This window comes from Nicotiana tabacum, chromosome 6 (assembly GCF_000715075.1).
Source record: "Nicotiana tabacum cultivar K326 chromosome 6, ASM71507v2, whole genome shotgun sequence".
Taxonomy (NCBI): Eukaryota; Viridiplantae; Streptophyta; class Magnoliopsida; order Solanales; family Solanaceae; genus Nicotiana; species Nicotiana tabacum.
In genome coordinates this window covers 205,683,119-205,708,467 of record NC_134085.1, presented here as the reverse complement: position 1 = coordinate 205,708,467, position 25,349 = coordinate 205,683,119, and the positions used below count along the sequence as shown (strand labels likewise).

At 36.0% G+C, this 25,349-nt stretch overlaps 2 protein-coding genes across 4 annotated transcripts; both read right to left on the bottom strand.

Moving 5' to 3' along the window:
• Positions 1-497: 497 nt before the first annotated feature.
• LOC107808618 (putative serine/threonine protein kinase IREH1) lies at positions 498-18,498 on the bottom strand. 3 transcript variants are annotated; one of them, XM_016633143.2, is made up of 19 exons: positions 17,618-18,498; positions 16,547-16,617; positions 16,276-16,458; positions 14,808-16,196; positions 14,187-14,359; positions 13,813-14,056; positions 12,736-12,828; positions 12,522-12,662; positions 12,353-12,445; positions 10,334-10,538; positions 9,959-10,044; positions 7,378-7,466; positions 6,426-6,477; positions 6,264-6,320; positions 5,981-6,154; positions 5,813-5,890; positions 1,648-1,836; positions 1,482-1,560; positions 498-988 (listed from the first exon to the last, which is right to left on the bottom strand). In XM_016633143.2, exons 1-17 carry the CDS (start codon positions 18,276-18,278, stop codon positions 1,753-1,755), a joined length of 3,873 nt encoding a protein of 1,290 aa, XP_016488629.1. In that variant the 5' UTR covers positions 18,279-18,498; the 3' UTR covers positions 498-988; positions 1,482-1,560; positions 1,648-1,752. The 3 variants fall into 3 exon arrangements, with proteins under 3 accessions (XP_016488629.1, XP_016488628.1, XP_016488627.1); XM_016633142.2 differs by having other exon boundaries at positions 498-926; XM_016633141.2 differs by lacking the exon at positions 498-988 and having other exon boundaries at positions 1,327-1,560.
• Positions 18,499-22,141: 3,643 nt separating this feature from the next.
• LOC107792346 (F-box protein At5g51380) lies at positions 22,142-24,243 on the bottom strand. Its single transcript, XM_075256532.1, is given in 2 exon segments — positions 22,142-23,795; positions 23,797-24,243. Coding segments are annotated over 2 exon segments (1,593 nt in total). The 5' UTR covers positions 24,141-24,243; the 3' UTR covers positions 22,142-22,546.
• Between the last annotated feature and the right edge of the window lie 1,106 nt (positions 24,244-25,349).

The following is a 25,349-nucleotide window of genomic DNA, read 5'->3' as shown; positions in this document are numbered from 1 at the left end:
TTGGAATCTATATCTCACTTGGTTACGTGTTTAAATTTCGCAATAGTAGTTGCAATAGAAAAACCAACTTTTGGTTATCTTGGACATTAAATTGATTTTAGTTTGCTTAGTTAACGATCAATCTAAGTCTCTATGGGTTCGACATTCGACTTTTGAGTCACTGTATTACTTGACGACCGGGTATACTTGCGTGTGTGTTTGATCGCAACATATAGCAAATCCATAAAGCAAGAAATTAATTGTTTTGAACGAAAACAAAAGAGTAACAAACTCTTGTAGCTCAGTTGGTTAGAGCGCCCGCTTAGTTGAGATCTTGAGTTTGACTTTCAACAAAAGCATTTTATTTTTTTGTATTTCTGTATTCGCCTTGGTTGTATTCGTTGTTCGAACGAATACAGTTGATACAAGTTGTATCCTTTATATACACCTTGTTATTTTGCATTGGTTACAGTTGATACATGTTGTATTTGTTGCGCGAATGAATACAATTGCGCGAACGAATACAATTGATAAGGTTTTATTCATTGCGCAAACTAATACAGTTAACACACATTGTATTCATTACGCATTTGAATACAAGTGATACAAGATGATAACAATTCAACAGTAGCTGGGAATGGTAAATAGGAAACTATAGTTACTAGGTTCTAAACTATAAATTCCTCCTTATTTTATTTGGGTATTGCACCAAAACATTCTCCATTTACTTAAAATGATAGCCTTGGAGGAATCTAAACTTGCTTTAGTTCTGTCCATTTTCCCAGAGTATAATGGACGATAATAGAAGTTGGACAGCATAAACTGTATATGATTGCAGCAGCAACTTACTCTTCTCCAGATTCTCCATACCATTGATTGTACCAGATAGGAAGGGTTGAGTCTCGAATTACTGAAAACAAATTCATTGCTCGAGACACCATTGTCATCTGACTCGTACCAAACACCAAATCATACACATTTCATAATCCAAAGAAAAATATTTCAAGAACTGCATCGATTATTCAATTGCATAACTATTAGAGAGACTATAAAAAAGAAAAGATAGTCCATTCTGGACCAGGTAAGTGTTAAATGCAATTTATCTAGGCATCTTGTAAGATTAGCTTAACTAAGGCAAGGTACTGGCAAAATAAAATCAATACTTGTACATGCAAGTGTGCACATAAAAAGAATAGGAGACTTTTCTTACTACTGCACTGATTATTATTTTAATTTTCCTCTTCTTAGCAAAGGCCAAAATAACAGATAAGAGAGGCCTTAGACTAATCTCAACAGCGAAATTAGCCAGGACCTGAAGCGCAGAAAAAAGTTAAGCAAATACTTGCAGGAACGAGTAAAGCATGGGATGTGTTTTTATTGCTGTGGAGGGGAAATTATCAGTACAATCAGAGGCCCTAACGCCAATGACTGGAGGGCCTCTCGCGGCTGTGCATGAGAACAGAAGAATAATAAAAACTTAATGAAACAACCCAAACCACAACCTTACGGCATGATACTTGTTTGTATGACAAAACACATCCTTCAGTAGTCAGTCACAGTCTTTAAGCTGCTTATATATATCTGCAAAAGGACGACAAAAGGTTTCAATCATCTTCTAAAGCATAACAATAGTGCTACGGAATAGAACACTATTAGGCAAGTACATACATTTACAAGGTATATAGACAGGAGATGATGGCCGACCATCCTTTTCATCACTTTGGCCCAAAAGAAAAATTAAATCTGATACTCAGACATGCAAGTGCCATTTGGCTATGCATTAGGATTTGTCGGCTGATCATTTTTCCAACCTTTCGAAAGCAAATCATAATTGATTGATGCAAGCTGGGAGAGATTCTGCAGGAAGAAAAGTTAAAAAAATTTGACCAGTCAATCAAATATGTAATGGCTCCTTAGCACCAACAGAAAACATAACATATAGCAAAAGTAACAATTGATTGATCAAAGCTGAAAGAGAGCACCAAAAGAGGAATCACATAGAACATCGCGAATCTATGTTGTAGCGCAAAACAAGGAAGCACATCAGATGAGCCAACATACAAGTATTTTGAGGATATTTTATTTTTTGATATTTTTCCTGTTAGAATAGTCATGTGAATATATGTAATTGGTCTTAGTCCCCTATGTAGTAGGAGTAGATTATGTACTATGTATACTTATAAATAGGACTCATTGTAGATAGGTAATGTAACATACGTCACAGTGACCTTGAGGTTGAAGTTTATATGGAGCAACCACCTTATTTTGTTGCTCGAGGGGAGTCTAGTGGCCTTGTATGTCGCTTGCGCTAGCCACTTTATAGTCTAAAGCAGTCTCCTCAAGCCCGGTTTTATAAGTTCAACACAGTTATCCAGGAGTTTGACATGACTTGTAGTGAAGCTGATCACTCTATGTTTTATTGGCATTCTGCTTCAAATCTCTTTATTTATCTGGTCATTTATGTTGACATTATTGTTTTTACCGGCAATGATCAGGATGGTATTACTAAGTTAAAGAAACATCTCTTTCAGCACTTTCAGACTAAGGATCTAGGCAGATTAAAGTATTTTTTGGGTATTGAGGTTGCTCAGTTTAGCTCAGGTATTTGATCCCACAACGGCAGTATGCCTTAGACATTCTTGAGGAGACATGAATAATAGGTTATAGTCCGAATTCTAAACTTCTGCAAGGATAGAGGAGCCTCTTAGCGATCCTGCAAGATATAAGCGGCTGGTTGGTAAAATAAATTACCTCACATTGACTAGACATGATATTTCCTTTCCTGTGAGTGTTGTGAGTCAGTTATGGACTCTCCCTGTGATAGTCATTGGGATGCAATTGTCCGCATTCTTCGGCATATAAAATCAGCTCCAGGGAAAAGATTATTGTTTGAGGATCGAGGTCATGAGCAGATCGTTGGATACTCAGATGCTGATTGGACAGGATCACCTTCTGATATAAGTTCTATGTCTGAATAGTGTCTTAGTAAGAGGTAATTTGGTGTCTTGGAAGAGCAAGAAACAGAATGTGGTTGCTTGGTCTAGTGCAGAAGCAGAATATCGAGCAATGGCTATGGCGACATGTGAGCTAATTTGGATCAAATAGTTACTCAAGGAGTTGAAATTTGGTGAGATCACCCAGATGGAACTTGTGTGTGATAATCAAGTAGCTCTTCATATTGCATCAAATCCAGTGTTCCATGAGAGAACTAAACATATGAGATTGACTGCCACTTTGTCAGAGAAAAGATACTCTCAGTGGTCCTCGTATTAGTTACATAAACAAGCTCAGTACATATGATTTGTATGGATCAGCCAGATGGAACTTGTGTGTGATAATCAAGTTGCTCTTCATATTGCATCAAATCCAGTGTTTCATGAGAGAACTAAACATATGAGATTGACTGTCACTTTGCTAGAGAAAAGATACTCTTAGTGGTCCTCGTATTAGTTACGTAAACAAGCTCAGTACATATGATTTGTATGGACCAGCTTGAGGGGAGTGCTAAGTACATATGATTGTATGGACCAGCTTGAGGGGGAATGTTATAATAGTTATGTGAATATATGCAATTAGTCCTAGTCCAGTATGTAATAGGAGTAAGTTACTTATAAATAGGACTCATTGTAACATAGTTAATACATCAATAATATTTTTCCAGTGTATTATTTCTCACATTTTCCTCACAAGGTAGGGGTCCAGCGATTAGTTTTGCATATTTTGAGATTAATAAACATCATTTTTTGATAAGGTGAGATTAATAAACATCATTGTGAGGCTGGAACCCTATTTGTTCAGAATGAACCTTTGGGTTACTCTCAAGCCACGGTAATTTTTCCTTCTTGAGTTTGCATCTTTGGTTCTTTTTTATCGTTCTTTATGTGTGATTGATTTTGATACACCAATTGTTTTTTCAGACATACAGATAGGACAGTAAAATTGGAATTGCATGAATGACATTATTAATCAATTTATTTTCAATTATTCCGCTGGTTATAACCTGAATCATATCACTTTGTGTTCTATTGCCAAATTCATGAGTTCTAAGAGATTATACATCTGCTGAGACAACTCCTCCATGAGATAATCATCCTTGTTTTACACACCTATAGACAACTCTTCCGGTGTATTGGTTGTTCATCCTCCATGAGATTATTCATGGGTTTACATGACCAAACCATCTGAAGTTCCTCTCATTTATCTTCTGACATATGTGATAAGTTTTAAACTTATCTAATATTGTAACACCAATGTCTAGCTGCAGGCGTCACATTTTAAACTTATCTAATATTGTAACACCAATGTCTAGCTGCAGGCGATCCTACCGAGTATAGGAATTGGATATTTAGTAAATTATGTTAGGAAGGGAGTACAGACACGCTTGGTGGGAAAGCGGAGAAAGACTATAAAGGAGATTTGCTTGGTGCTGATTTAGCTCTACTAGACTAGCTGCAACTACCCAGGCATCCAATACACTAACTTCTGGACTTAAACGACATTCCCTCAAGGATGCATTAGTATCTTTTTAGTGAAGGATTTTCTTATACTCGAAACATGGGTTCTAGAATTTTTCCGCTAATGGGTTTACTTGTACTAGAAAAAGAAGAGTCCTGTTGAAGGATTTGTATCAGAGAACTAGTCGATAGATGTTATCTAGTTACACCCCACAATGGGTTCTAATTTACAAAATCGCATGTTTATGTTTATGGAACAACACATGGTATTTTTCATTTTTTTTCTTTTTTTGTGTGGAGAGAATCACTCAGCGCGGGGATCACAGGATGATTGGTCCACCAGAAAAGGAATAAATGTTAAATTCAATTTTGCTTCATTTGCATTCACTTGATTCATTTTAAGACATTATATGTTCTTTTATCTGCATCTCAACAGCACAAATCTTGTTGATTTGTTAGCCTTAGAGATCCAACATTCACTCAGATGTAACATTGCCGGTTTCCAACAGTTCTATAAAACTTGCCTTTCACATTGGTCGGTATCCTCCTATCACAGGACACTCTCATAGCTCTCTTTCATTTCAACTGTCATGTTTCCAATCTATCATTCTATCCTCTCTCTTAGAAAGCTGAGACTAGACATTTGAAATTTCTGTACGTAAGCGCCGCAAACACATCTATGGTTCAATTTTTTGGTTGACTATCTCACTGGTTTCCTCAATTATAGCACAAAATGATTTGCAAATACCATACACCATGAAATTTCACCTCATATGCTATTGGTCAACTCATCCATAACTAAGTGTAAAGGAGTACAGACACAAGGCTAATCACTAGTGTAAATCCATGGCAATTTCTTTAAAGAATGATGCATGGTTATAGAAAACTCTTTTGTATCCCCTCCCCACTGTCTTACATCTCTTTCCTACATATCATTTAAGGCACTTATGTTATTTGATATGAATTCCATTCTTCTCCCTTACCCACCAACTCACAAAGCTATTTTTACACTCTACCGTACTCTTTATCCACGTGAAGATGTTGCTTCGTCTCTTTAAAAAATTCCTTCAGTTATCTTAGCAGAAATATAAACTCAGATGCAGATCTATTAGGCACAAATCCAAACTAATCTTTTGTCACCTGCGGGAATGTCCCAAGTCTAAGCTCTATCACTTTTTCCTGGTATGACTCATAGGTTCAATACCACAATTGTTATATACCAGAATCAAGAAACTCTTTACTTGTTTAGCATGTTTTCTCTCCTTGTTATAACATTGAAAAGCTTAGTAAGCCAAAATGACACAAAGCGATAACAATCAAAAGCAAAGGAAGCATGCATCAAGTGTCGTGAATCAAAGTATGATCGAATATAAAATTACCTTGAATGAGAAGTTACTAAAAGAATAGTTGATGGAAGAGCCTGATTCAAATTCTGCAAGACCGCCACACTCATCAACCTGTTCAGCAATGCATTGAAGTTAAACACACACACCAATAAAATATCCAGATTCCCAAATAAACCTTAAATACGTTGGTCGTAAACATACCATTTCATCATGACGATTACTTAAACAACTGCTACTACCGCTAACACTACCATTGTCGCTAGAATCCTCAAATTCACTGGCTGCATATACACGTTCATCTGAAGGATTCCAAGAGAAGCGACTGGTGAAATAACTTGTATCCAGTGCACTTTCTGAAGCAGGCACAAATGCAGCCTGAGAAACATACAACCATTGGTGCAAAAGTGATTAGCTTACGAGGGACATCATTGATCTATCAGCTACTATACGCACAGCAAAAATAAAATAGAGATTGCAGTCAAACCTTCTGTCTAGCAAGTGTGTCCCAGTTAATATCTCTAAAAAAGGGGTGCTGCTTCACCTGCATAAGAATTATATTTGTTTCCAGATGAATTCCAATGATTTAAACTTTCAAAGAATGAATAGAACTAGGTTCATATCAATGTTGATAGAAAACCAATGCCACCTCTGAGGCTCCGCCGGCTCCAAGTCTCTGGTTAGGATCTTCTGTTAGTAACCTGAAATTGACAATGACAGCAGCCTGAAATTGAGAAACGGATAAGATATAGTTCTATGATACATCTGTTAGACAGAGAAGAAAGTCATGTTTCTATGATATTTGTGTTTAATTTGAGAAGAGAGACATGTTTTATTTTTCTATTTTTTTATAGGTAACTGTGCTTTATGTTATTAAAGCTTGGTCATCCTAATTCAAAGAACTAAGACGTAGACAAGGCTAGTAAAATCTGAGTAAATGCACTTGAGGATAATAGAATTAGCTCCACTTGATAATAGTATTGGGATGAAATGGGCACAAATAGAATCAAATGGATCCAGCGGATTCACTTATTAGGCATAGTTGATTCATTGAACTCCATATCAAATAGTAGGTTAGAAACCCCCAACTCATTCTCTCATTTGGCAGAAGAGATCTACTTAGTGATATGACTGGTCAAAGTTATTCTTTCTGCGATGACACTTTTTTTTCCTGTTCCTGAGAAAAGGATTTGATACTATTAAAGAGTCTTCAGAGAAAGTAGTGTCCACCTTCGGGAGTCGCTGAAGTGCATCCATGCACATGAAAACATCAAGGTGGAGAAGAAATTAGCTAAAAGCATTTGAAATTTGCTTTAGTGTCACAACCGTGTTCAGATCATTTACTAATAAAATTTTTAATATATTTTTTGGATAAGGTCAGGTAAAATAAATCTTTTAATAAAACATTAGTGTTAGTAGTCAAAACCAATTTAATGTGGCCTCTCGGAAGTCCATAAAACTGATTACTCACATAGGAAAATAACATCTCATAATTCACGCATGCTTCTGCCCAGAAACAAGAGAAGGTCAAAAAAAATACTCACAGCTAAGAAGCAAGACTACGTTGGGATACAAAAGATCAGGCAGAAAGATTCTCTTACCGGTCAATCAGATCATGCGCCTCAAAACTCATCTCCTCAGGAACTCCAGGCCAAGGTATATTACAATTGAGAATATTGTCGAATATTTTCTACATACAAGAAAAGGTTAATACAAAATTTAAAAGCGCTTATGCAAAAACATCAGCATAATATATCCAAGAAAAAATAGAAACCGCTAAAAGAGTGCTACTGTCAGCAATTAACTGTTTATATACCAAGTTCGGAATTTGAGAGTTACATTCACTTTTGCATTCAATAATCAACGTCTGAAATTGTTAAGTGTAATCAATAAAGACACTTAAAAGAAATATGAAAAGAGGACAGCAAGTTACTCGACAAGAGAAAGTATTCCATCAAATAATCTCCATAACAACAACAAATTAAAATATGCGATTCACATTCACTAAAGGAAATAATAATCCAATAAGAAGGTAACAAACTAATGGTATTTTTTTTTTTGAACTGAACTAATGGTATTTGCTTGCGAGCTAATTGTTTATTGATTTAAGAAAGCAAAAGAATAAAGTGGCCAAATGGTTATCAGAAAAGAATAAAGCGGTCAAATTTAACTTTTTCTGGTGCACTAAGCTCCCGCTATGCGCGGGGTTCGGGGAAGGGCCGGACCACAAGGGTCTATTGTACGTAGCTTTACCCTGCATTTTTGCAAAAGGCTGTTTCCATGGCTTGAACCCGTGACCTCCTGGTCACATGCAACAACTTTACCAGTTACACCAATGTTTCCCTACCAGATTTCATAAAATTGTCACGAGTATAACAAGGATTTATTTAGTTGATCCCAACGAGTTTCGGGTTGAGGCATAGTTCATTGATTGGTAACTCATATCATGAAATAGCAGTTCACAATACCTATAAGTGATGCTATTAGTAATAGATCCATAAACATCTAGCAACGAAATTCATATAATTTACTAAGACTTCCTTTTTGCTCTTTAGTTTTATTATTAAACTCATTTAATAAACAATAACAACGACTACGCCTCAATCTCAAACAAGTTGGCGTCGGCTATATAAATCATCACTGCTTCATTTAAGCTCATTGACAATCTTTATTACTACATATTTCTTATTATCTTGCTGTTGATACTGCTTGTTCCCTTATTATCTTGTTGTTGGTATTGTTGGTTGTTACTGCTTTCTTTTTCTTTCCTTCAATCGGGGGTCTATCGAAAACAACCTCTTTACCCTCAAGGTAGGGGTAAGGTCTGAGTACACACTACCCTCCCCAGACCCCACTCGTGGGATTATATTGGGTTTGTTGTTGTTGTTGTTGCTTCATTTAAGCTCAGCTCATATTATCACTCAAACCAAATAAAATAAAAGTGAATAAGTGTGTGCATATATGCATGTGTGTGTACATTATATATACGTACATATATATATACATACATACATATATATACATATAGATATCACCAATATGGATATATATATATATATATAAACACACACACGCATAATGAAAGTTCTCTAACAAATCTAAAACCTATTCCCAACTATTAGATATCACCAATATGGATATATATATACACACACACACATATATAATGAAAGTTCTATAACAAATCTAAAACCTATTCCCAACTATTAGATATCACCAATATGGATCTTTTTCTTCCATTGTCTCCTATATTTAGCTAAGTTTGCATTGATTCCAAGTATTTTTCTATAAACTCATTTATTTTTTAGAAGGTTAAAAAAAAAACTTTTAACACTAAACAATACTTTTTTTCCACCTAACCCTAACCTCCAACCCAGCAACATCTATTGTCTTCCCTCCTTTGGTGACTCGAAGTCCCAACCCTCACTCGTCAACTCTAAAAAATGCTAAGCAAACTAGTTATCATCATGTAAGACATATTTACTCAAAAAAAAAAAGCAGCTTAAAGTCTGGATCACATGCAAAAAACTATAAATAAAATCAGAAAAGATGAAGAGTCAATGTGAGGGCAAAGAATGTCCCGAGTGCTACAATTGTGAAAGAAAAAGCGAAAACGCAAAAACATGCTGCTTTCTTTAAAATGAAGATCTAAGTTGTTTCTCATAAATACATTTAGGTCCTATTTGGTTTAATCTTTTTCACCTGGTTCTATGATTAAATCAGTTCTATTAATCAAATCGGTAATCATTTGAGGAAGTCGTTTCTTTTTGCTATATCCACATATTTCTCAGAATTCAGACGGTTAGTATGAAATCAGTTATTTAATGTACGTTGAAGCAATTAAAATCGGTTTCATATTCCAAGTGAAACAAGCTGTTAGGAGATGAGTATATTTCCACCAGATAGAAACTAGCATTATTTCAAGTATTCCAACCTTATAGCTCCAATTTTAATAGGACGTCCCCAAAACGGCATTTCAAAGTATTCCACAGACTATGCCATCTCTTCCCACAATTGAAAAAATTGCTTAAGCAATATAGAGAAAGATTTGAACATAACGTAAAGCATAAAGAATAATAGTTGTTCATTCTTCTATGCAAACACAAAAAACTGATCAACGAAATACACTCAGAATGTTACATGGGACAATAAACAATAAACACAATTTTACAAAATATTAACCTGAGGGTGCTCCGCATTGAAAGGTGGAATGCCAACAATCAACTCAAAGAGGATAACACCCACAGACCACCAATCAGCCGTGAAACCTGCAAAAAAAATTAAGCTGTGGTAACCACCACTTAACCAGAAACATAATGGCACCAAAGAAGAATGCTATCACATCCAAATAGTTTTCTTCCAGGTTAAAGATAAAGCTAAACTACAAAGATATGACAACTTAAACAGAGGCTTAATACGAAGATTTGAATATCTCTAAACCAAGCAACAATTTCGACAACTAAGATTCATCATCTTCCATCATGGACGACAACAGGCTGATATATATCTGATTGCTTCATCTGCCACTTCTCAAATGATAAATTAGTTCATACATACCATGCCCTGTTCCTAGAAGGATTTCGGGTGCCAAATAGTCTGGTGTGCCAACAGCAGAACGTTTCTCGCGCTTCTCCTGCTGATGCTCAGGTGCCAATAACTGAGATTCATCATCTTCCATCATGGATGCTCCACTGACTGCCGGACCAGACAAGTCATCTGTGCTATTGATAAGACCAACTTTAGAAAGCCCAAAGTCCGTCAACTGTAAACAATAGCACCATTATAGCTAACTCATCAGCAAGAAGACTGCACGCTTAAACATGATAATGAACTTCAAACCAGAAACCACAAAAGAAACAGGTCAATCAGGAACCTTTGCATTTTAGGTTGACTACTATTAAGATCTATAGGCAAAAGAGCAGAATAATAGAAATTCAACCTCACTAAGAAAATACTTAATGCATTTCAAGCAATTTTATCGAAAGATGAGCTGCTTTTTAACAAGGGCAAACATCTGTACACCAATTGACAAGACCTGCTTACATCAGCAAAAACATATGAAATTACACTTCAGTGATTTGCTTGAGAAGGGATAATTAACATAAGCATACTCGACCCAAGCTCAAAAACAACAACAACAATCCCAGTGTAATCCCACAAGTAGGGGTTTCGGGAGGGTAGTGCGTATGCAGCCTTACCCCTACCTTGTAGGGGTAGAAAGGTTGTTTCTGGTAGACCCTCGGCCCAAGCAAGAGACCCAAGCTCAAAAAGGAAACAAATAATATAACGATGGAAGGACAGTATGAGTATGGAAAAAAAAGGCTGAATTATATAACCCCCAAAAGAACTGTATAAACAACTTGACTTAAACCCTATGCACTAAAGAGTATATTACTTCACTAAAACCCTCAATTGCTTTTATTTATTAGAGGATTTATCATGTTAGATTCCATTAAAGAACCTAAGAATGCTTTGGCAAAACGATCTGTGGTTACATAGCATTTCAGAGTAAGCTGTTACACTTACTATGCAAATAGTCATATCCATGGCGACAAACTATTGTAAACCAATATATGTTTATCGTGTTTCACTGAAAGACGTGTTCCATAACTTTTAACTCGATTAAACAGTTGCCTTAATTATTTTATATTCCAAACCTAGGCCTTTATTTGGTCAAGATTGAAATGCATAGCAGAATTACCAACTTGATGTGACAAGCCTGGCCCAAGTCCACTCATGAAATTTCCCAGTTCAATACTATGAATTACAGGTTGACATTCACATACATTCCTGACATGCTGGCAAGCTACACCGTTAACAACATGGATACCAAGCAATTTTTGATAGCCGATAAATCCCGAAAACAAGTAGGTGCACGGTCGAAACTTGTTAGATATTAGCTCCGCACCTTTGCCCTTCTTCAGTTAAATACCAGATTTTGTCCATGCTGGGCTTGAACACGTGACGTGCGCCTAACCCACACATCGCTCGTCGTACTCTTACCACTGAACCAAAGCCGGGGGGGGGAGGGTGCAACATGGGTACCAAACGTGCACTTGCTAAGATAGAAAGAAACAAGCTGGAGGATCTAAGAGAACTGTCTTCAAACTATAACCAGGAGAACCAATAAATCGTCCCCCCCCCCCCCCAATTCCCAAAAAGTTGAGGTAGAACTAACATATCTGGAATACAAGTCCAGTTAAAACAGTCATATAACTCCATTTCACTCAATCAATCAATTGCACCTCAATCCCAAACTAGTCGTGCCTACTATATGATTCCTCTATAACCATTCTGCTTTATCGTGGCCCATTTCACAATTTGTCTTCTAAGATAAATTAGGGGCTACTCGAAGTGCTTTTAAGTCTCACACTCATTCCTACACCGATATACAAGTCTCCAACCAGACTATAAAGACTCCTTGCAAACACGAAAAACTGACGTGTAGCAACACCTAAACCTTAGTCTCAACTTATTGGTATCACCAATATAGATTCTTTGCTTCCATTGTGCTCAGTTCTTAGCTAAATCCGAATTGACAGCACTTATAAAAGTAAAATATAAGAGAAACAATACCTTGATATGACCATCATGAGCAATCAACAAATTGTCTGGCTTTAAATCACGATGAACCACTCGCAAAGAGTGCAGATATTCCAGAGCAAGCACCTGATCAGCTCAGAGTATCAGATTTATGTTTAATCATGTTGTGCACAATGTTTGTAAGGGAGATAGAAATACTCACTACTTCAGCGATATATACACGAGCAACATCTTCATCCAAGCAACCAAGATTCCTCAACAATGAATACAGGTCCCCCCCATTCAGGTATTCCATCACAAGGTACAAATTTTCACGGCAAGTAAAAGAGTAGAAGAAGCGAACCTAATACGTAAGAAATTAGTGAAACAGTTTATCATGTCTAGAAGTAAAAGCTTTCTCAGTTCACCATGCTCACCACAAAGGGATTGCGAACCGATATTAAAATATCGCGTTCCGCCAAGATACTCTCAACGGCATTTTTGCGTATCATATCTGCCTTCTTCAAAACCTGTAGACTAAACATGTAAGTTGGACAGCCACAATAAACATCCTTTTCTGACACACAAAATCAACACTTGCGCAATTAAGATATTGACTATAAGGCTAAGAAGAGGTGGGATCAGAAAAGCAGCATACTCTACCACCAGCACTCATGGAGGGCCAAGTTCTTTTTTACTTTGAGTTGAGCAAAACTTTCATGTATGCTCAAAAAAGTATAAAGCACAAATAAGGCATAAAACCAAATTCAACTGAATGAGAGTAACTGATGCAGGAAAGCAGAATGGTTCTCAACCTAAATCGTGGTTCCACAGACCAGAAGCTTCTGAGAAGTAAAAATAATATCATCAGAGAAACCAACAGACATGCCGACAACACATATCCAGCAGAATAGAAATGGGAGACCTCAGTTAAACGATGAAGAAATTACACCTCCCCTGCTCAAGACCTTGAAAAGATATAGATGTGCAGACGCCTTTTTGATAGGAAACTGAAGCACACATATATACATCATAAAGTTAACTATGCAACTCCCTGGAATTGCCAAAAGGCAATTGGGTAATGAAGGTTTTAAAATGGTTTTTTTAATATACTGTTTATGTATTCTTTTGGTTCTAAATGTTCTCTCGCCAATCTCTTTCCTTTCCTCTTCCTGAGGTTATGGTGTTCCCAAGTGATGAAGAACGTCTTGCCGTTGTTACATAATCCTTCCAGATACATCCCCAAATTCATCATAAATTCCTCTTCTAGAGATGACAAAATGCATATGAAAACAACTTGATGACATGGAATTCTTGTTTCAGTTGTCTCTTGGCTGGGGTTTAGGGAGATAGCTTTAGAGGTGCTTGCTCACATATCACATGAAAATCATTTTAAAAGGAAAGGAAAACACGACAGAGGGTTGATCAACACAAAAATAAATTAAAGAAAATAAAAGGCTCACGAGAGTTGATCAACAAAAAAAGAAACTCCTATAGCAAACTGTCAGTAGTACCTTAATTGCAAAGAAATCTCCAGTTGCTCTCTTTTTTGCCAAGAAAACACGGCCAAATGCACCACGACTAATTGGTTTTATTATCTCAAAGTCATCTATAGAGGTACGGTCTTTCGAATGAATAGGGCTGGTTCTCAAGCTACGTACAACATCATCTTCCAAGGGAGCATCTTCATCAATGACAGTGCTAGTGATATCAACCTTGTCATCATCAACTAGTTCGCATAGTTGCAAATACTTCTCCCTGAAGTAGAAAGACAAAAGTATTATTCCTTCCTTTTATTTCCTCGCCGCCTGATGTCACAATTCTTACAATTTATCTTTTTCTCGGAAAGCACCAGCAGGGTTAAATCACAAGCAAGAAACTAAATTACCTTATCAGCTTTTCTATGCGGGTTCCAAACGTTTCCACTGTAAGTGCATCCAACTTTCTGCGTTCCGTCACAACTTTCAGATCTTCAAGGCAAGAGAGCAAATAGGACAGAGACTGATCATCATCTAAAGGCGTATTTGCCACACATCGAGCAATATCTGCCAGTTCATTCATCTGCAACATAAAAAATTATAACATCAAAATGTCAAAATTCAGAACTCCTGAAAATATGGAAGCAGGTTATTTAAAGAAGTCAATACCAAATATACTACACTAACACGAGCAACTGTAGGATATAAGATAAATATTACTGAAGCTTTACAGTGAGACAGGGAAATATCATTATAAACTCTATTTCAATCAATATGTTGCAAGAAACACAAGGTTCTCAAACTTCAAATGGAGCAACTCCAAAGAATAAGACAGAAAATACAGCTCAAATCAGAACTGAAAATGCTAATCATATTTCCACTTTAATAACAATTAAGCAATTACATATAATAAATCAGCGAAAGATATATACAAGTCCATGCAGCCGTTGAGCGCTGCAAAACAAATTCTCACCTTGATCACCAAAAAAATAATGAAATTAAAAAGTAGGCAGTAGTGTATTGGCAGCTACCTGAGGGAGATCGTCATGCTCGGAGAAACCACCTTTACCTGCCAATAACAGGTCTATCTGACTTGTCCTTGGTGTCTGCAAGGGGGACCTAGGGGTCATGCTGCCTGCAGATGATGTTGTCATTCCTTGATCTGACTTTGGTCCAAAGCGAGTTTTACATGACATAGTGGGTAAACCTTTAAGTTCATCCATGAACATAGAGTTATCTGCTTCAGGAAAAGAGTCCAGCATGTCTTCTGAACCTCTGCGTGACCAATCACTAAGTTTTGGAGAGAAAGGTTCAGATTCCTCGGTTACACTAGAGTTTGATATTTTTGCGACATCTGGACTTCCAACAGTTGGCTGGAAGTCTTTCTGTGAAAATGACTCCATGAGCTTCTCAAGAGTATCTGCAATTCTAATCAAGCGCTCATTGACACTAAGACCCTTTTGATCACAACGATCAGCAATAGCACAAATTCTGGAGTGGTCTTCCACATGCAAAGTGGGAACCTCCTCCTCACAAATGCGACAAATTATTGAACTTTCATCTGATACACTTGGTTGATCACCCCAGTGGCCCCAAGAAACTTTATACTGGTGCTTGGAAGGAATTGAAGAGTGTGCATGAGAGTCTTTAGCAGAAAGAAGCTGAGGATGCTTGGCAGCAGCTAGATCTACATCAGGAGTTCCTCTTTTGTTCATAAATAGCTTTGAAGGTTCAATATTGCCATCAATCGTGTCCTCCTTGGTTGGAGAAGCTTGTTTGGGACTTTTTACTGCTGGAGTTGGAAATTTATTCCAGGATGCCATTCGATCTCCCCTTCCACCAGGAGACTCCAATTTTTTAAGACTTTCAGCTTGCAAGGCCTGAGAGTCTCCTTGCTGTACAGCCTGATCTCTCTTCCACTCTAACCCATGTTGTTCCTGACTATAAAATTTTCTTGGGGCCGGCACCTTTGGGAATTGCATAGGACCAGAGATCTTACTATTTCTTCCCATACCTGGAGGAATGCGTTTTTCCACAGGCTGCAACGATTGACGAAGTTGAAATACAGGTTCATCCTCAGCAAATGCACTTTCCTTGTGGAATTGAAGCAATCGTGTACACCTTGTAAGTATAAAAAGCATCCTAGTATGCAGCTGCTTCAGTGTACCCATTGGAAGTTCCTGGCGTCTGTCATCCAGGTCCTGAACAATCCCCTCACATTGGAGCCAAAATTCCCCCGGCGATGTCATTGCACAGCTCCGAGCCAAAACCAGCAAATCTTCAATCGTTTCCTGCCATTCTGGATGAGTTTCTGCATTTTTTTCCAGAACTCCAACCAGATCTGCTGCGAAAATACGCAAATCAGAGTCCACTTCCTCCTTTGCTTTGTCGAACTTTGCTCTAATCATCGTTAAGACCTCCTTTTAAAATTGCAAGAAATTGGTTATAGTTGATCATTCATTACTAACTTAAAGAACCAAGCACGAAAGATTACATTACCTCTAAATTGTTTAAACCTCGAGGCTTCCAGAATGGATAAGGCCGTACACCTTTGGAATTAAGTTCATGGGAGAAACTTTTTATATCTGCAGGAGACCTTTTCCTAGGTGCACTGGTTACCCGCAGTATAGCTTGAAAGCGAGGTGATTCGGACTCCTTTGGATTATCACATTCATAAGATGTCTACAAAGCACATTTTCATTAGACTACGGGTAACGCTACAGCAAGAAAGAATCAACTAATGCAATAGGTATTCATTAAACCTTTTTACCTTCAATTCGGGAGTACATACATCTATGCCTCTGAGACCTCCAGAATGGCCCCAAGATGAATCGAATTGCCCTATCACAACAATGCAATAAGCAAATGAAAATACTTACTCATCATGAACCCCGCAAAATCTATAGTCAATAGGGGAATAAGAATATGAAATTTTGGATCATGAGTTCATGTAAAGTTTCTGAGCTCTCAGATGATGTCCACCATTATCCAGATAAGTCTAATAACAAAGCTCTCAATCTTTTTTTCAAGCTTATTAGATGGTTTCTGCAACAAATTAATTACGATAGTGAATTATCAGCAAGCAACAACACCTTTCCAAGTAGGAGAAAAATGAAAGGAGAGAAAGAGAACTTTTCAACTAGAATTTACATAATACATAAAGTTGTGAGCAGTCTAGAATTTGATCCCTTTTATAGCAACTAAGGATAACGAACATGCTATCAATTTCTCTCATCCGAATGCATTACTGACAATTTACATCTTTTCCCTATGTTAATTTGTAGCAGGATAAATGGACACCAAAACTAAAGCAGCCAAAAAAGGGAGCAGGGTGGCATAAGGTTTAATTACACAATGTAGTGAAAAAGTAGTTGTACAATATCTTGTGAACTAAAAAACATGGGAGAACCAGCTGCATTTCCTTAGTCTAATGCCTATTTTCTTTCCTCAATGTTCCTGCACTACATACATAATGTGTTTAGCAAACCAGCTAATTTCGTACTCATGAAACTTTACTTAGCCTATGCGCATTAATGAGAGAGCTCTTATGTCCTATGACAACAGCTAGACCTTTTTTATCAGTAAGCAAGAGATTTCATTGCTATAAATCCTAGCAGGGTTACATAATGCCTCATTTAAACCTCTTCAGTTGTAGTGCTACTATTTTTTAGCAATGTGGTTGGCCAAGAAACATGTTGATTCACGACATGGCTCAGTTATGTAATGTGAGTCCTTATATGAGTCTAAATTTGTCACTAAATCCGTATTTTAGTTAAGGGGCGTCTCTTCAAGTTTTTTGCAACAAAATTCAACTGAATTGGAATGGCCAGAAGATTCTAACCTGCTCCAGAAGATGATTCACCACTCTGCAGCCTTGATGGGCCTGGTATATGTGGGCTTCTTTCCCTCAATGGAGCATTCTCGGGAGAATCCAATACTGACTTCTTCTCATCCTTCTTCCCTAAACTCTTCATGCCCGAACCAGAACTCAATGACGGCCCATCACCGACAGTCTTAGACAAGTTGCTGGAACCTAAAGCATTTCCTTTCTCTCTACTACTACTCCCATATCCAAAAAAGCTCTCCTGCGGCAACGGCCCTGATCGTGTTTTAATTTTATTCAAGCCCAACGATGACGCCATTATCGGTGACAACGGAAAAGCAGTAGTAGCCCCAGCAGCTTCTTTATTAGTTTCCGTTACACCTCCTTTCTTCAAATTGAACGTTGCCGCCGTTTCTTTTTTAACTTCCACGCTAATTGGGCTTTCTTTGCCTTTATTAATAGCATCCTTATCCTTTTTCTTCTTATCTTTGAAGCTAGCAGCAAAACTTGACAAGGACGTAGGTGTGCTCGGAGAGTTGTCCTTAGACTTGCCTTTCTTCTTATCGGATCGGACCGGAGAGTTGGAGTTGGACCCGCCGGATCCTGGACTATTGTAAGATCCATCTGGACTTGAGGTTTCCGATTTCTTTGATGAGAAAAACCGACCTTTGAACACCATCTTAGTACTGTAACTGATTTTGATCGCTAGGGTTTTTTTTTCCCTCTTCTTCTTCAGCTATAATTTTTGAAGTGAATGAATCACTGCCCCAGCAAGCATCGAAGATGAATGCAGGGGCTGCGATGAATGAGTGAAGATGCGGAGTTTGGACTGAACTTTCCGTTTCTGTTTTTTTTTTCTTTTCTTTTTGTGTCTTCTTTTGGAAAAGAAGGAGCGGAACGTTAGGGGGCGAGGATGTGATGGATAAAGAAGTGGGGTTGAATTTGAATTAGACCAGGAAAAGACACACACTTTGACAGTTGTGGAAGTTTCTTATTTTATATTTTAGTTTTTTGAGTTGGAGTTTTCTTATACTTACATTTAAAATAGAAATATTAATAATGGATATATTTATTTATTTATATGGATAAGGTTGAAAGTAGTCAAATGATTAGATACAGAGAAAGATGTTTATTTATTATGATGATCGTATTTAATTTTAATATACTAACGTTAAACGTCTTATTAAGCACCCATGTAGATCATATTTTTTTATATTTATATTTACATGATGTTCAAGAGTTTTAAAAATTCAATTTTATTTAACTAGCTAAATCTAAATGTTGATGTAATCAATTATTCCATCTGTCAATATTTTTAAAGTTTTTCGGCGTGTATGTTTGATGATCCTCATCTAATAAACTTATTTTTTCCGGCTAGGAAGGAGGAGGATGTTACTTTAATAGAACGTAGAGGCCGCCACCAAATCAAGAAAGAAAAAGAAGTAAACAATTGTGGTAACTCACAATTGTGCTTAGAATTCGTTATACCACAATAATAAAACTTCCTTTTATTTTTTTTATTCGGATCGGATTTATGTTGGCTTCGTTGGGTAGAGGCAAGCGGAGTCAAAGGCCGAGCCTCAACCAGCAAAGGATTTACGATTTAAAAGATGCTAAAAAAACTTTCTTTCATTAGACCAGCATTATTTGAAGAACGCCCAACTTCACCGCACAAAGAAAGGATTAGTCTCAATATTAAATTTTTATTTTTTCTGAGAAATAAAAAAAAAGGAAATAATACCTCCGATCCCAAATGTTACTCGCTTTGGCAGATTAAATTTGTTTCAAATATTTGAAGACTTTTTAAAACCAATAAGCCGGTTATTAGCTCTAGTTTTTTTTTTTTTTTTTTTTTTAGTAAACATGGGAAAGGGATGTGAATTACAATGTGAGGAATCAAAATCTCACTACACATGTGAAAATTTAGGTATTCAACCAACTGAACTGCTAAGATTCCTCTTTATAGCTCGAGTTTGCTGTTTTAATTAGTGAAGTATTAGTTGAGTGAGACGTTTAAAGAGAGATAAAGGTACCTCGACAAATAGGCTTATGATTAAATTTAGGAGCAGCCAGAGGGTGAAGCCCCTAAAGCGGTGCCTTTACCCCAGAATTTTGGGGATCCTAATTTTTGTTTTCTAATTCCTATTTGATGTCCAATGTTTAATTTGAGACATTGATTAATGTGAATTCGTGCCGTATAAAGTCCATTAAAGTGGAATTGTTCCTTATAAGGGATTTTTTTTCATTCCAACTATTCGAACCGCATACTTCCGGTTAAAGAAGGAGAGATGTTGTCAATTCCACTACAACTCTTCTCGTGAGGCCGCAAATCCTTTTAGGAAAATATTAAGAATTTCAAAGCAGAAAAGTAAAATATTTTATATATAAGAAAAATTTTACTTTAATCATTAGAATATAAGCAATACACTTTTAAACTTCATTTCTTTTTTCCTCAGGTTTTTATCATTGCAACAAGTATTGAAACTTCAAAAGATTCTTTTAATATAAAATTATCAGCTTCTTGAAACAGATTCTATTACTTAAGATCTACCACATGAGAGATTAAATGATTTATGCGAAAATTATTAAAAATTTTATTTTTCAAAATTCTAGAAAATCTATTTCAATTAAAAATATATAGGATTTTTTTTCAAAAGGACCTCCAATTAAAGTTTGGCTTTAGGCCACCAAACTTATTGAGCCACATCTGATAAATAGACAATATTTGTGTAAAATTTTCAAAAACCTAGATCATTATTTTACATTAATGGCACCTAAATAAATACATTCCCTAGAAAATCACTCAATACCATTAAAATAGGAATGCTAGATACTAATCCCTAAAAGTAAGCAAGAATAAAAGGAAAAATGATAACTTTCCGAAAATGAAGCTCTCTTCCAAAAATAGGCATATAATTAGTGATATACAAATTCTACCCATCACCAATAAATTACCGAACTTTCATGTTATTATAATTTTATAAGTGATTGCTACTCTACTTCAATTGTAATATACATTCGCTCAATGTATTTCTTTAATAATATTTTCATTGATTTTTTATTAAAAAATGTGTATAATTAATAATAGGTATAATATTGGAATAAATAATGCATGTTTACCATAAACATCCTTATCATTATATTCTGAAAAATATAAAATACACATATTTAGTGAAAATATATAAGGTATATATATGGTATGTATATATTACAAATTATTTATATGTTTGGTATAAGAAATTAAATTTAGATGATTATACAATAACAACCATGTATAATATTAACAATACCATATATTCTTAGAAAGATCAGCGTGCTTTGGTTAAAGTGTGTATATATACATATAGATGGTATAATGATGGTATTCCGTATATCTATTTTGTTTATTTTTTTGTGTATATTTATATGATATAACAAAGATATATTAATGGTATATATGTGATGAGCTTCCATAGCTTGATTGTATATATTAATTTTTCGTCATCAAGTTTTAAAATTTTGAGTTCCAAATTTAATCACAATGAAAATTAGAAGAAGGAATTGATACTTGGAACGGCAATAGAAAAAAGCAGTGAAAAAATTGGAAATTCGAAGAAAGAGAGTCAATGGTAGAGTGATAGTATGAGAGAGAAAGAGAAATAAAATATTAAAAATTTAAATATAATCCCTTGTTTTAAGGAAGAGTTAAAAAATAAATTAGTTACTATTAAATACTTTCAAATGTACTATATTTGGAATAAAATCTGCTATTATTGGAATAATCAAAATATGGTAACATTAATATAAAAACTATTTTATAAGAGTCCTAATGTGTAAAAACCTCTTGAATCTATTGTTTAAGGGATCGTGTAGAAATTTAAAAGACTAGTAATATGGATAAGAGAGGAGAGTATAAGTTTGAAAGGTAACAACAAGGCGCCCACTAACCGGTACCATGTCATTGTCAATTCTGCATTGAGAAGGAAGAAGAACAACAACAACAATAATAATCCAGTGAAATTCTACTAGTGGGTTCTGGGGATGGTAGTGTGTCCGCAGACCTTACCCCTACCCAAAAGAAGAATAAATGAAATGAATAAGACTAGATGATGTTGTATTAACATCTAAATATGAAAGAATTTGGTGCAATGTCATGACAAAAGTAATTCCAATTGCTTGGTCACGTCAGAATAATGCTAAGCTTGACGTATTGCACGTCGAAACATACGAAAGATTGGAATGATATGAGCGCACCTCACAGTAACAGAATTTTGCCATCTTTAATTGTCTTGCAACAAAGATAGAAAGGAGCTCATCACCGTGGAGAACATATGGAAATTCTCCAGTCTCGGCTATGGTAATCTTCTGAAAATGTATACAAAAAGAAATGTGGTAGGATGATATGATATTTTTGTCAACCCTCAGTATCAAATGGTTCACACTAATTAGCACAGTACTCTCTCTGTTCTATAAAAAGATGATGATTTTCGAAATACCGTGGTCAATTTGCATCTAATAACTGGTGCCAAAGAAAACAGATTCAGTCAATTCAGCTTCAAAATTTTACCTGGCTTTAAATTTTGTTTCACTTTTTTTAAGATCCTGAAAACAAAGTACGACCTCAAATATATAATATTTTGAGGTTACATATGAACAAAAAGAAGAAAAGTGTAACTCGCTGTGTAGCCTGCTGCAGCGAACGTTCTCAGTAACAAAACCCTTCTACTATTTCCAGTCAAAACTCAAAAGTGGACGAGTTGTTTTTTAAACTAGACTAATCCCTGGTGCAAGAAAATCTCCTCAAGCTATCACTAAAAGCAGAGGAACATGATCAGTGATGAAGGCGATAATACTACGGGTGGCAAAATCAGCCCAAGAAAACATGACATGTCTAACTTGCTTAAGTTTGGGCGGGTCAATAACTATCCATTTATTAGCTCAGCCCATTTTGACCCGTCCAAATTCAGCTCAACTCGTCCATCTAAAACCCCGAGATAATAAAAAACTATTTAGAGAACTGATACTAACTTGCGGACACATCTTCAATTGTATCCCTCTCAATGATCTACAATTTGTCACCATAGCCTGAATGCCATCTGCTGTCACTCCTTCACAGAAAGTCAAGTTTAATTTCAATAGGCGAGAACATCTGCTCCCAATCAAGGCCAGGCCTTCGTCGTTTATTGCTGAAGTAGCTGCACTGACTACCTCAACATTAGGCAATTCCGCGCCTTCTCCTATATGTTTAATCAATGGACAGCTCTCAAACTGCAAGTTCCTTATCTGATTGCAAACCTCAAGAACTGAAGCAATACCTGCCTCTGTAAGACTTAGACATGTGGACACATCAAGAATCTCCATATTGGGGCACATTAAAGCAACTTTTGTGAGAGTGCCATCATCTAGATACCAATTATATCGGAGATTAACAGACCTGATTCTTGGGTTCTTCACACCATTATGAAAAGAATCCTTCGTCCCCAAATCAGTACTTCCCATGTTAATTGCTTCTAGTAAAGGACAATTTCTTGCAAGTGTGAAGAACGTCGAAATGGTCAATCTCTTACAACCACTGACATCAATGGTAACTAGACTCTGTAGATATTTGGATAAATCATTCATGGACTCATCACTCAAGAAATCTACTTGAACCAGAGATAAGTACTTTAGTGATTGGTATGCACACAAGAGCAAAGAGATACCAGATAATGTGAAATTTATGCACCAACAAATTGAAATCCTGGATAGAGGGAGAGAAGACATGGCCATCAACAAGTGGAATTCATCTGAAATCATCGAACTGGTAACATTCAACGTCTGCAAAGCTCGGCGACAAGTAGCTAAACATTCAAAACCAGAGTTTGATCGAGGAAAGTGAATCTCGGACACTGAAATCCAACTCAAAGCAGTACAACTACGTAGTATAGAAAGGACACCTTTTGAAGTTATCAGAGGGCAATCCTCAACCTCAATGCCTTGTAAATTCAAACAATTCTTAGACAGAGCAACAAGGGACCTATCAGTATAGGTCAAAATATGCCTCAATGGGATTTAGCATGGAGTAGTATTATGGAAAGTGATGTAGCCGAGGTCGACTGGTGGACAGCGGGGCTCGTAGCCGGGCGGTCAATAACTACAATCAAACTCTTCCAGAAACGGAAACGACTGTGCTATAGCACACAAATCAGGGTCACGCAAAAGGGCGAGATTTCCACTTCAAAACTCTCAAAAAACCCTTCAATTTACGGCCCAATTCCTTCAACCCGGTGACGGGTAATTGTTTCTGATTAGAGATATCAAGTTGTTCGATATTAGACGTATAGGATGAGACAGAATTGGCGAGGTCAAGAACAACAAGATCAAGGTCACCTTGGAAATTACTAAGATCAATAGAGATAATATGCGAAAATCGGTGAATGAGTTTAGATATGGTACCGTTTATGAGAAGAGTGGAGTCAAGTAGAGACAAATGGCGGCGTAGACGATTGGTGAGAGCAAGAAATCTCTTGCAAACCAAAGAAAATGATTCCAAGTCAAATGGGTGATGGAGACGATTGAACATTCTTCAGGCAGATTTTCCGCCATTGGTTTCAACTTTGACAGTTATGGAAGTTTCTCATTTTAGTTTCTGAGTTGGAGTTTTCTTATACTTGCACCAAAAATAGAAAGATTAAAGAAAATAATAGGTGTATTTATATATGGATAAGGTTGAAAGTAGTCGAATGATAAAATTGAGAGAAATGAGTTTACTTATTATGATTTATGAATATGATTATAGAGGTGGATTTGAGATTTCAAGTGGATGGATGCACTATTATGAAAAGATGGATCTAAAATTTATATTAGAATTTTTATATTCATATGTCATATAGTAAATTATATTACCCTCCATCCTTAACTTTTAATATAATTACCTTATATATACTTAATTATCATTTATGTACCATTTTAGAATTTTAATGGTATTAATTAGTCTTCTAATTTTACTCAACCGTATATTCCCACTCCCCCAAATTTCTCTCTCCAAATCCCACCACCTCACTCGCTTATCAAACCACACCCCACGATTTTCTCTTCAATCACCCACAATTTCCTCTTCTAAAATTAGCAAAAATCTGTAACCCCTCCACAATTGACAACCATTAAAAAACTTTGAAGTTTTGAATTCGAATTTGGGTTTTCAAAAGACATTTGTTTGTTTGGATTGGATGTTGTTGCAAAGAATTGAGAGTTCTCTCTACATCTCTCTATCTCTCAATCCCAAATTTCAGTAATATAAAGCAAAGGAAAAGAGAGCAGCAATTCCACCATTGACAGCCATTAAAAGTTTTGAAGCTTTGAATCCGAATTTGGGTTTTCAAAATTCATTATTTGTTTGGATTTGGTGTTGTTGAAAATAATTGGGAATATGGTTTGGAGTTTATATCTCAATTTTGAGGGTTTTTGGTGAAGATTAAACTTGGTTTTGGCTGAATTTCAGATTGAAACTCGAAGACGAAGAAGAAGAAGAAGAAGAAGAAGACATGATATACATTATATTGCAGAAATTGTAGAAAAATTGTAGACTGTTGTTTATTTATTTTTCTTTTATTCATTTAATTATTGTATGAAAGTTGAACAACATTATATAAAAATTAAATTTAAGTGGTATTATATTGTAATTTTATATAATTGAGCAGAAACAATGTATGAAAATGTAGATAAATTATAGATAAGTTGTATAATATATAATTAGTTGTATGAAAATTATTTTTACTATGTATAATTAGTA